General features: G+C 41.3%; 1 protein-coding gene across 4 annotated transcripts in view; it reads right to left on the bottom strand.

Annotated features, from left to right (window-relative positions):
- Positions 1-4382: 4382 nt before the first annotated feature.
- TCP11L2 (t-complex 11 like 2) overlaps positions 4383-13262 on the bottom strand; it is a 38336-nt gene continuing 29456 nt past the window's right edge. For all 4 annotated transcript variants that reach the window (XM_032836500.1, XM_032836499.1, XM_032836498.1 and 1 more), the window contains exons 7-10: positions 12708-12895; positions 12309-12490; positions 9680-9852; positions 4383-4672 (exon numbers count right to left, since the gene is read on the bottom strand). In XM_032836500.1, the coding sequence (XP_032692391.1) occupies positions 4431-4672; positions 9680-9852; positions 12309-12490; positions 12708-12895 (785 nt within the window). In that variant the 3' untranslated portion in view covers positions 4383-4430. The remainder of the gene's footprint in view (positions 4673-9679; positions 9853-12308; positions 12491-12707; positions 12896-13262) is intronic.

Below are 13262 nucleotides of genomic sequence, written 5' to 3'. Positions count from 1 at the left end.
TTTAGAGTTTGCAGATGATTTTGAATATGTTATCTCATTTGATTTTCAGAGCATCTCTGTGAGGTAGAGCAGGAAACAGAGGCTCGAGGAAATTAAAGAAACTGGCTTGAGTTCATAGAGCTATTAAATAGCGGAAGCGAATTCTAACTCATGTCTTGTAACTCTCAGTCCCACACTACTTTCACTAAACAATGAGTGGAAAACTTGGGGACTTAACACCCCCAGAGGTGGAACAGGCGGAACTTTAGGTTTAAGAAGGGTTCGAGTTAAAAATAAAAATATGTTGCACAACAGGTGGCCCGTTCCATGGCCTCGGCATACTTCACCAACCAGACAGAGCACTCTCTACTCTTCTTCCTGGATCAGGCTTTAAAATCCTCTCAACAGTGCTCCAGAGAACTGCTAGTCAAAGATCAGAGCAGGCACATGGCTTTAAACCTGTTTTCAGGAAAAGAAGTTTCATGGGGCTTATTTAAGGAAGCTGGAAGGACCCAAGGTAGAGACGGCTAATGCTTACCAATATAAACTTACCAAATCAGCCTCTTCCTCCTCGGCACACTGTTTTGCCCTCCTTGCAGCTAGATGAGGCCACATGATTTGAGTTCTGGCCAGTGAACCATGAGTGGAAGTAGGCAATCCTTTTCATTCCCTATCTTCCGAGGGAATGGAGATGTTGGAGAGCTAAGGGGACAGCAGTCACAGGATGGATGGAAGTTGGGCTTCTCAGGGACTGAATGGAGTAGCACCTCCCCCCAAGCCCACCAACCTACCCCCTGCTTTGAACAATAATTTGAGAAATGTGGGTCTGTGAGGCCACTGAGACGTGGAGCTATTTGCTCAACAGCTCATCTACATGCACCAGTAAAGGCTGACTTCACATGCTTATGACCTTCCTTGAATTCTGGTGTTATTGTCAGAGGCAATGCTAGATTGGGTGGGCTCACACATTCTTCACATTCAAATTTTAAGGACCTCATAAAGGTACATGATGGTGGATTTTTTTTTTTTCTCTGTTCTTCAACAAACCTTGTCCATTTGGAAGACATCTCTAGCTGGGTGACCTTGATGGGACCATGGGAGTCTAAGGGTCAGCTACTCCCTCATTCCAACCCCTGCAAATAAGAGCCTGGGCATTTGGCCTAGATTCTTCTGCTTTTTGACACTTGGGACTTTAAATCTTGAGCAAATGAGGCAAAGAAGCAAGGACATTTGAGAAATCAATCTCTGAAGCTGTAAGACCGAATCCAGCTTGGCCAGAGTCCTGCAGCTTGCATTGCCCTGGTTCCTACCCATTTTCCAAGCCTGATTCTCCAGATTAAGAAGATTCTGTGAGGTACTTAATAGCTATGCAATAAGCTCCCTTTCTGCTTCAGTTGGATTGGGTCCATTTCTCTTCCTTATACCATATGTTCATATACTTCCATATACCATGTGAGTGCATGTATGTGTACACACTCCACACAGAGGAATATTCCAGCACCAACAGCAAGTGTTCTTTGCTGGGGTAATCTTGCCAAAACATAATTTCCAGAACATAACCCTCTCCTGTTTCAAAAGATTCAGATTCTTTATCTATTTCAGGACAAGACCCACAAATTTTAGCATAACATCCCAGAACCTTTTTACCTCTCTCATTTCGCTTCCCCTCACTTTTACTTTTCTACTAGGTGCTGGTCCTTGGCTTGCCATTTCTCCACACCACTGTACTCACCATGCACTTGGTCTATCATGTCTTCCCCTTTCTTAGCCCTTGGCAACTCCTGCCTATCCCTCCTGTGTAGCTCAAGAATGATCTCCATGAAATAAAATTTGATGGTATTACCTCTAGTACTATGTGTACTTGTTTTATGCCCTGTACTACACTTTGTTGTGATTGTTTGCAAGTTTGTCCTTCTTACTAGCTTATAAGCTTCTTGAGGACAGTGTCTGTCTAGTCACTGTGTATCACAAAATGTAGGATACCTCTGGGTGTACAGTATATGTTTAATAGGTATTTGTTGACTGACCGACTGAGTGAGTGACCACGACCTAATCTCTTTAAGGCTCTGACAATCACCAGAAGAATCATTCTAGAGCAACTGCAATAAAGACTGTACAATATCCCAGCCCTGAGTTACCCAACAGTGGTTTGAAAACAAAGAGACACTGGCTATCTTGAAATAATTTTTAATGTTTTAAAATTTAACTAGTGCACACAATACATGTTTTAGCAGAAGAATGAAAATGTGTGTAGGGTGTTTAATAAAACTGACATTACAAAAACAAGACCACGTTAAGAAAACCTCAAAAGGAGAAGTAAACATTTAAGTAAAACCAAAAAACAAAAACAAAAACAAAAAAAAACCCCACAAAACAAAACCCAAAACAACATGCTAAAGGCTATGCTTTTAAAAGCCTAATAAATGTAGTTGCCTAAATCCAGACTTGAGACATTGAGATTTACTTTGGGACTTAAAAAAGGAAAAATAAAGCAACAGAATGCCCTTCATTTTAAATGCACTTAAAAAAAAAAAAAAAAGTCTGCACATTGTTTTCCTGCTGGCAATTGCAGTATAATCAAGTATGTGAGAATACCAGCTGGATTCCAATCTGATGATAAAAAAAAGTACACCACCTGGTCTTCTTGTTAAGTTTACAATTTACCTCAGAAAGCAGCAAGAAGTCACACTACCTATTACTTTTCCTCGTCAGACCCTCCCTGCCACCCATACTCCAAAGTGAACACAGTTGAAAACTACTTCAACTTAAGAAAAAATGAAAACAAAACATTTCATTTTTGTGAAAACAAAAATCTTCAGCACCTTATAGTTTCTAAGCACAGGACAACACGGGCAGAAGGGAAATACAGGAAGAGAGGGTAGCAAATGGGTAAGACCCAGAGTGATTTGCTCTTCAGGAAAAGTCTACTTATACACAGCTGCTCAGATGGATAGAATGGCTGATTTATATATTGGTCATTGTGAGGAAAAAAAAAAACTTACAAAATTTCCTCAACTTTTGGCAGATCCCTCCAAAATGTAAAGATTGGAGATAACTTATTCACACAATCATTTCTTTGAACTTTATCAAATAATCAAGCAGCACCATAATGGTGGAAGTCATAGTGAGGAAAAGGAGGTAAAGAAGAAAGGAAGATTTCTTTTTATGTCTTACTCATTCTTCCCCACCAGACTACGAAGATCCAATGAGTCCTTCGAGAACAAAATAATCAAAATGTGTTTTATGGGAATAAAGTACTTTCTAGACGGAGTCTGCCCAGACCATAGTGCTTCCCTTAACATTTCAAAACAAGTATGTAATTCCAGGACAAGCAGATTTCTCTAAAATCCCAATGACAACTAGGGCCAACTTGGCCAAGTTTTGCTCTAATGCACAAGAATGTCAAATGATAATGACACTTAGAAGAGCATCTTGGTCACAGTGGGGTAAAATTTAGTCAGCATAGGAGGCATTTGCTAGCAAGTTATATGGTTTTTAAAAATCCAAAGTTCAACTATTTCTTTTTCAGATGTGAACTTCACTGAGAATTGGGGTCTCCTGGAGATTTGGTTTTATTGTTAACTTCCCTTCTTATTACACATAAATCAATTCAAACCACTCCTGCCTTATGTAAAAATATCAAAATCTTATATAAACCTTATCAACGGGCCTGAGAAATGTAAGGACATTCACTAAGATATTTGTGCAAAAATTTTTTTCTCTCAGAGAGTAGGATAAGTTGCAGGCAGAGAAAACCAACCTCTAGAATAACATTTTACAAGGGATTTTTTTTTTCTGTTTTCACTAAATGAACAATAGAAGTTTTATCTAAAATTCGTACATAGCTTTAAAATATTTTTAATAAATTTAAGTTCTAGACAAATACTGACAATTGGTAATATAAAATGTGATTTGGTACATTTGTGGAATTTGAAGACTTACCATGTAATTTTTTGTTACACATTAATAATATTTCATTGTACATTTCAAAAATTACAAATACAAAACAGTTATGCTTACTTCACATCATTTATTCAGAACATCATCCCCTTACTTATTCTCATGACTTCCAACCTTTTAAGAAGTTGTACCAAAACTAAAGATCATTAGATTTGATATTGACAAGTGAGGAAAAACAACTCCTTAAGGTTGGATGAATAAGCCATATATGAATGCTGAAGAAAACATTTATAGGTATTATATAGGTAATATAATCAATTACGAATTGCCTTCTGTCCATTAAAAACATCTCTTTCGAACTTGAAAATGATGCATGAATAGGTTCTATACGAAGTGCATATTTTCTGCAATGCTAATATTACTGGATTACACAATTCAGGCCAACACTGCACCACGAACAGGACTGAGAAGGTGCCGCATCTGTCATGCCACTGGTGGACTGGGTACCAAAGTGCTGGATTTCCAACCTCAAATCCAATGTCAGTTCCTCTTTAGTTGGAAGATGAAGCATCCGCCTTTCCCATGGCTTCCTCACCGAAGAGCAGCTTTCGAAGTATATTTGCATAAAATGGTCCATACACTTGTCTGTTGAGATTCACAATGTTTGCATATTGAGAGCCCAGTGCTTCTAGCTCCTGTTGAATGACAGCAAGGCCTCCTGGGACGGGAGGCATGCATTTTTGAGGACTTGGAAGACAAAGTAGACTTTTCATGTAGAGTTGGGTTCGTTTATCTGGGGAAAAAGAAGATATCTTTAGCTGTTCCATTATTAAAGAATCTTATTTTAAAAAGTAAATAAGAATAGTAATTATGGTAGGTGAACTGCAGTAATATTCCCAATTCTTTGCCCTCCCTATACCCACACCCTCTACGAGGTAGCTTTGTAGCTCTTCCCATCAAAGGCTGGAGACTATTTCCCCGTATCTTGAACGGGGTCTGGCCTTATGGCTTGTTTTGGCTGATACAGAATGTGCCAGAAGTGCTGGTAGGCTAGTTGCATGCAGAGGCTCCAAGCGCCATGGTTCACATCTGCTCTCTCTACCCACCACTGCACGTGAACAAGCCTGGGCTGGAGGAGAGACCACATTGAGGGAATCCCAGCTATTCCATTCAAGGCCAGCTTAGACCAACCTACAGCCAACAAGACTGCAAACACTTGAGAGTCCAGGCAAGATGAGCAGAGTGCCTACCCAAGCCACAGTTGACTACATACGCATGTGTGAGTCCAGCAAGACCAGATGAACTACCCAGGTGCCCCACAGGCTTGTGAACAACACTAATTATCTGTGGGGGTTAAGCTGTGGAGTTTGAGGTGCCTTGTTACACAGCAATGGCTAAGTGACACACACACAAAAAAATGTAGAGCACTTTTGTAGTAGGACAGGGCTCTTTTATAAAAACTTAATACTTACTATCCGTGATTTAGTTATGTACATGAAAGCTCAGTCTGTAAACTGGCACTGCTAGTTTGGCCCCATACAATGTTTTGTTTGTTTTTGTTTTTGTCTTTTTAAGAAGTAGAAATTCTTTAAAATCAGGGGATTTCACATAGAAATCCAAATTTCTGGTTCTTCTCGAAAAATCTAGAGATGCAAACCTGGGGGCCCCAAATTACCACATGACCAGGGTGACCACACATCCAGGTTTTCCCCCTTTTGGGCCAACATAATGAACAAGAATGGTCTCAAACGTGTCTTGATTTGGACAACAAATTATACAGTGACCCCACCGGCGGCCAACAATCTGGAGGCACTGAGGAGGGGCTGCCCCAGCTGGCACTCCAGCTGGCCATCTTCTCCATTCTCCTCCTTCGCTGCTTCATCGAGTCTGCATGTGAAGGAGCTTTGCAAGAGGACGCAAATGCTTAAGTCAGTGCGGCGGCAACAATACCGGACAAATAGTACCAGACCAGACCTGCTACCAGCCACACAGCCCCAAGGACTTCTTTTGGCTTTGGAAATGGAAACTTCACAAAGAAAAATTCACTAAAGAGAACACAGTCCATAGGATATGGACCATGATGACATTAATGAAACTCTTGTCTCCAAACTCTTCTCCCAAAAGTCACACAGCCAGGTCTGACCTAGAGTTCTAAGTTCCCAATGTCACATGTCTTGTCTTAGCCAGAACTGTTTTCTCTTACTAGACAACCCTTCCCTCTCATCTCATCTCTGCCCAAAGTCCAAAACATCCTTTAATGCTGAGCCTAAAGTTACTTCCTTTCTGTGACTTTCCCTAACACCCGCCAGACAATCATGCTATACTTTGGTTACTTGATAACATATATATTCCTCTCTCCCTTCTCAGATGGAAAGCTGCCTAAGGGTTAGGGCTGTGTCTTTTCTTATCTTTATATCCCTGGTCTGGCACGTGGCAGGCACATCACAGATCTTGACTGAACTGAAGTGAGAATGGAATGAAAAAGCTCTGTGAAAGTGAGTACATCCCACTGAAGACAACAGAGTCAAGGAGGAACAGGGTGGGCAGCCAAAGAGGACTTGATGTGACCCACGATTTGTCAACAGGAACAAATCATTCGTGTATGTATCACTTAGACGACTGAAAATTACTTTAAAAAAAAAAAAACAGACAGCTATAAGCATGTAAATAATCCACATAGCATGTAGTCTAGAAATAACTGTTTCCTAGTTATCATATGCATTTGAAGAAAGCTGGTTTGAAAGAAACCTTTTCTAGTTATCTTTTCAAAAGGCTAAAAACATAGTGGGAGTTGTAATCCCATTATAAATAAACAGCCCTTCAAGAACAAAAGGCGGCAGGGGTGCCTGAGTGGCTCAGTTGGTTAAGTGTCTGCCTTCGGCTCAGGTCATGATCCTGGGGTCCTGGAATTGAGTCCCGTGTCAGGCTCTCTGCTCAGCTGGGAGTCTCTTTCCTCTCTCCCCAACACCCTTCCCCAGCTTGTGCCCAATCTCTCTCTCTCAAATAAATAAATAAAATCTTAAAAAAAAAAAAAAAGAACAAAAAAAGGCAGACTATGGGTACCACAAACAGGAAAGGAAAACCAAGGCTAACTGGTCCTTCTTATGTTCCTGGGCTCCTCTGAGTGCTTAATTTACTCCAACCCTGCTTCAAGCAGAAAATTAAGAGTCAACTGTGTACTGAATTTCCCGTTAGACTGGTTGCCTGACGCTTGGGAGCCCAGGTCTGCTTTCATCACAGATATGGTCCAAACACCATCCTGAAAGATTGTTTAAAGAAAGAAACTCTTTCAAAACTGTTATTATGCTGATGAGTATGTCTGTCTCCTCTGCAGACAAGTCAGTTTTTAGGCCAAGAATAAAATGACAGAAGCGTTTGTCCACTTAGGAGCGGCCAAACTGAGTCCCTGCCAAAGGCGTGCCCTTGGCTTCCAGAGTCGAAGGAGAGCTGCTCAAATGAGTCATTTTAGTTTCTAGGCAACGGTACTTTGAATGAGGTTAAAAATGCTTTCAGTCTGCAAAATAGCAGGAAGGTTGGACTGGGGATAGCTGGGTTTAAAAAAAAAAGTGCTTTACCGGAGTTTAAGAGGCTACCCTGGGGTGGGGCAGCCCAGCTCCCTCCCTTCTGAAATTGCAAGTGCTTCCCTTATCTAAAGCAAGGGCACAGAGGACACGTGGACGCTCGGGCCACCATGCCAACCAACAGCAGGGCTCCAGTTCTGACTACGGGGCCCAGCCGGAGTAGATAAGAATATGATTCCGGAGTCAGACTGGCTCATTGAGAGTCCCTAGTCTGAAGCCAGATGGTTATGTGAGGTACTCACCCTGTGTAAGTCTCTGACACGCTCACCCCTTGCACAAATACAGTTGATTCCTGAATAATTGGAGGTGAGGGGCACGGACCCCTCCTGTGCAGTCAAAAACTTACATATAACTTTTGACTCCCCAAAAGCCTACTAATGGCCTACTGTTGACCAGAAGCCTTCTTGATAACATAAACAGTTCATTAACACATATTTTGTATATGTATTATATACATTATCCTTATAATAAAATAAGCTAGAGAATAGAAAACGTTACTAAGACTATCATAAGGAAGAGAAAATACATTTACAGTACTATATCAAGGAAAATCTGCACATAAGGGACGTGTGCAGTTCAAACACGTTTTGTTCAAGGGTCAACTGTATTTATTAAATGCCATCTGTGGGTCCAGCCTGGTATAGGGACATAGCAGGCAAGAGACATGTATTCCATCCTCATGAGGCCAGTATACTAGTGGGGGCTAGTGGTATGTGGCAGAGACTGCAGACACTCTGCCCCTCCTCCTCCCAGGGATGGGCTGTTCTGCTGGAGACCAAGGCCATAAGGGCACACAGGAATCAGCAGTGAAGGCATACAGGGAAGGCCTCAGCCCTGTGTTTGTCATTGTCATTGAGGGTCATCTCTTGGTAGCCCACAGTGCTGCTACCAACACTACTCCTTTCTGGGAATGGTTTAAAGTCTTGAGCTTTTCGTGGCCTAGATCTCCAGCATTCCATGTCCCCAGAGGTAGGAATGAGAGACCTATGTGAGAGCCTCAAAAAAAATAATGACAAGTATTTATACTCTTAGGAAAGCTAGCATTGTACTTTGAAAACTTGCAGATTAGTCCACAGTTCCAATTCTACGCTCTTTTCCTCTTTCTGGTCTTTATTCCTCATTCTCTGTAGTACACACTTGCTTTGTGCCCCATGTCACCTTCTCCCCATTCTTCTGGCCAAAGCACCCAATTTGGTCTGGGCCAAACCTTCTCTTCCCTACTCTCAGACTAGGTGTTGCAGGGAAAGTCGGCTCACCCTGACTCCAGGAACTGAACACACGTCTCAAGCTCCGGTTCCTTCCCCTCTGGCCACCATGACCTATTCAAGAATGTGACTTGACCTGCAGTCATGCCGACTGAAGCTGATAAGACTATTCTGGTGTCATTATTTGGGCTAAGAGTGAAGCCAACACCTTGTTTTTCACTTGACTTCAATATGGAAAGATACAGGCTGGAGCTGAGGCTTGTCTTGCCACGATGGAGAGAGTCTATCTGTGAAGACAGCCTGCCCAAAGGAAGGCAGTGCTGAAGGAGGAGGTGGGGAAATTAGTGACACGGTCTGCGCTCTGACTCAGTCGTATAGGAGACAGCCCTGCTCTGCTCTTGTTGGTTACATGAGAAAATGCACTTCCTTTTTGCTTATACTAGTTCAGTTCTGTCACAAGTATTAGAAAGAGTCCTAACTGATGCATTCTCCATTTTCCCAACTCACCAACACAACTTGACACGGAGACAGACACTTGCCTAGGGATTAAGTACAAAGGAAAAAAAAAAAAGCCCACCATTATGCCCTCCAGTTCCATAGCCTCTTTGCTCATTGTCTCTTTAAGCCTGGCCAAGAAAGAGGCCTCAGCTCACTTAGCCTAGCTCACAGCAGAACTGGTGTCATTGCCAGCTGGTTTGGATTGTTGCATAGATCTAGGATTTTAACATATTGGTAGCATTATGGTATTTTCTTCATAAAAATCTATTGGCTGGGTAGTAAGACAGAAAGCCCTGGAACATTCCCCCACAGTTACAGATATACACAGAAGAAGCAGTGAGTCCCAAACCTTTGAAAGTACAATTTGTTTCTTCATATTTTCAATATTTATTCTCCAAAAGGAGCAGGTAATCTATTTAAGACAAAAATGTAACTGACACTTGACATTGGTCAAAACCAGCAAGTTAAAAGCAAATTGGAATAGAAGCAGAAACCAATGAAAACATGAGGACCCACCAATCAAGGACCAGATAGGATTGCCCTCCTTTTCGATGCTTGAAAATTGGCCTATGAGATTAGCTTGGACCTCAGCATTCAAAATGGATAAACCTCTCTCCACCAGGGCCTTGTTAATCTCAACACAAGTCTGAGCACCGATAGAATTCAGGACTTCCTTCAAGTTAGTGGTCCTAAAAAAAGCATAAAACAAAATTGCATCAGGAATAGTTTTTTTATTCAGCAGTTTTTAAACATTTTTTAATATACCAACTTAGTTCAAATGTCTGTCACTTTTCATTTACACAGACAGTAAGTACCTCTATTAGCATGAACTTAGAATATAGTAACTTCTCCCAGGTACCACCCCTTATGTGTAGCAGATTTTTAAATGCTTAAAACCATTCAATTCTGTAGGTGCTGTTTAGTTAGAAAAGCAGAGTCAGAAAAGGTGGTCCCTGAGAATAAGTCTGCAATCCCATTTTCCTGCAGGACCATCAGAAAGGAAAAGAAAATACCTATTTACTTCTTAAAACAAACCCTTTGGTCTGAGCAGATTCATTCATAGATTTTTTTGTTGTTGTTATTAAATCAATTTTACAGAATGAAGAATCAATTCCTTTACCCATGCCCAAACAGTGCATCTATAAAACCAATCAAAACCAAGAAATGAAGGGGGCGCCTGGGTGGCTCAGTCAATTAAGTGGCCAACTCTTGATTTCGGCTCAGGTCATATCCCAAGGTCCTGGGATCAAGCCCTGTATTGGGCTTGTATTGGGAGTCTGCTTGAGGTTCTCTCTTTCCCTTCTCACTCTGCCCCTCTCCCCACTTATGATCTCTCTCTCCCCCCCCCAAAATAAACAAATAAATCTTAAAAAAAAACCCACAAGAAATGAACCTATTTAGAGGTTAATACCATAATGACAATTTACCTAAAATTCTTGACCTATCATGATCAAAGATAATCTCCTTCCTATTGTTACTTTCAAGTACCCAATCAAAAATCCCAGAAAACCATAAAAAGTAACTGGCAATGGGTTATTTAAGAGGTAAGAAAAAAGAGGCAATTAGAAAGGGCATGTGTTGGGTCCACACTATTGGGGAACGATGATTGCAAACAGCCTCTCATTGTCCAGAAATGGTCTTTAATATAACTTTGTGCAAAATGGGAATTAAAGGATAAGAGAACGGGGGGGGGGCAGGCATGAAGAATTAAAACGATAAGGCAATTGGAGAGGCAGAGCTTTTATAAAGAAGACGATTTAACAACTAACTAGTTATTAAAGGTGAACATTTATCAAGCACCATGCGCCAAACACCTGTACTAAGTGCTTCACAATGGATCATCTTAAGTTCCCACATTGGTAAGTAAGCACAATTATCCCTTTTTGCAAGTGAAAAAATGAGGCTCAGAGTGATTAGGGAACTTGTCCAAGGGTACCTAACCAGTCAATAGCACACCTGGGACTTAAACCGTGGTCTGTCGGACCTGAAGCTTGACTTCTCAGTAACCACTTTGCTATATGCTTTATATGAATACTTAAAGAGCTCTGTGGGTTCTCTAAAGGCTTAATAAAAATTTCTGGAAAGTAATAGTTACCCTGTGTGGGGAAATGCTAAGGTAAGACCAGCTGCAAACCTAGAGAAGGTTTCTTTTCGTTACAGGTCTTGTGTCCTGGAATGTGAAGTAAATGAGCCTGGATGACTAGCACAAAAATAGTAGGAAGGGCAGGGCCTTGACACAGTTGGACCAGACCTCAGCCCTTGATTTCCCCTTTTTCTCGCTGTGCAGCCCAAGATAAATCTTTTTCTCTCTCTGACAACTTTGGATGTTGTAATCACTTGGGCTCCTTTTGGCTCTTAATATTCTAGGATTTATCAAGTAATCTTATGTGCTTTCTGGGTAATGCGGAGGCGGATGGAGGGATAGGGGCATCTCCCTTCAAAGACAGGAATGAACAATGTAAGGCCTTAAAAACACCTTAAAGGGGAACCAGCAGGAGAAGCTGACCCATGTAAGACCAATGAAAACATCTGGTCCTTGACTAAGATTAGGAATTTTCTGACTTGGAGAGGATTCACAATAGGATGACCCAAATGAGATCCAAAGTCTGATCCTGGGCAATGAATTTAGCAAAAAACAAGACCTTCACTGGACTTGTGCAATATCTCTGAAGGACAGGATGTCACTACTTCTACCAAAGAGTTCATAGCAGGCTGGATCAGACAAGTTGATAAACATTTCATTGCAGAAAAATGATGGAGTCAGAACAACTGAGTAGGAAGCCTCCCTGGTAGGGCCTTCTAAACCCTCAGCATGGAATTCTGCGTTTTTTTGTTTGTTTGTTTGTTTGTTTGTTTGCTTGTTCCACGGCACTGTCAAAGAAGAGTTCTTACACATGCCCATCCTAAGTGGAAATAGGACACTCACCCTGGCACTTGGCATGGAAAAGATCTCTCCCTTCTTATGAAAGGACATCTAAACCTTCAGAGATATTAAAAGAAATTCTAGAAAAAGAAGGTGTAAGATAAGCTTCTCTGAAGTATAGTCCTGAATACCACACCCAGACATCCAGGATCATTCGTGATCTCTGAAACACACGCGGAGCCTTAACACGAGGATGAGCAGATAAAAACACTTGGAACTTACTCTTTGTTCATGCCTTCAAGTAGAACAGCTGAAATCCTTTTTAACCTGTTTGCAAGCTCAGGGAGGCCTTCTGTAAGAGCACCCACCATGTTGTTGGTAATTAGGGACAGGCAGGCAATAATTTTCAATTGATTCAGCTTTTCTGTCAGTTCCTGAAGACGTGCTCCATCTGTGATGAGTGTCTAGCATGTTTATTTTAAATGTAAAAATAGAAAGGGAAGCTCAATACCATGAAAATATAAAACAAGCAATGTTACATCCAAACTCCCATTTCTATCTGATTTCAGGAAAGTCATTAAACCACACGTAACACTAGACAGACCAGCTGATACACAGATAGAACTTGTGAATTAAAATATTGGAGAACTTGAGGGAAGGGAAAAAAAAAAAACCACTCACCTCTGGTAATTCTTTTTTCTGATAATCCCAATGTAACAGTTTTAAATAACTGTTATTTAGCACCAGTGTAGGACTCAGGCTTGGCTTAGAGCTGTTTTCGGCCCCAGGAGTTAAAGCAGTCTCAGAAAGAGAAAGCAGTTCTTCATTTACAGATTCTTTTAACCATTCTGTAGTTTGATCAAGAGCACCTGAAAACAAAAAGGCCATATGTTTGTCCTACAGTTGTTAGATCCCTTTTGTGCATTCTACATGACAACAGAGGTTAAGTGAGGGGCTGGGCATGAATGCCAAGACAGGCACACCCCTAAAGGAGCTTATAGTCCAGATGGGGAGTCAGAGCTGTAAACCAACAATTACAGCAAAATAAATGCAAGAAGGTACAGTGGGAGTGGAGGGAGCAAACATTGTCCAAGACAGAGTCTAATAGGAAAAGCTCTGTAAGTGACACCTAAAGATATAAAACAGAGGACAGGACTGTCACTCCAGACCAGGTGAACAGCCCATACAAAAATCCAGAACAGTGACAGAATATGGCATATACTGGATGCTACAAGC

This window comes from Lontra canadensis, unplaced genomic scaffold (assembly GCF_010015895.1).
Source record: "Lontra canadensis isolate GAN:19392208 unplaced genomic scaffold, GSC_riverotter_1.0 scaffold93, whole genome shotgun sequence".
In the NCBI taxonomy this organism is placed as follows: Eukaryota; Metazoa; Chordata; class Mammalia; order Carnivora; family Mustelidae; genus Lontra; species Lontra canadensis.
This window is presented reverse-complemented; position numbering and strand designations above follow the sequence as displayed.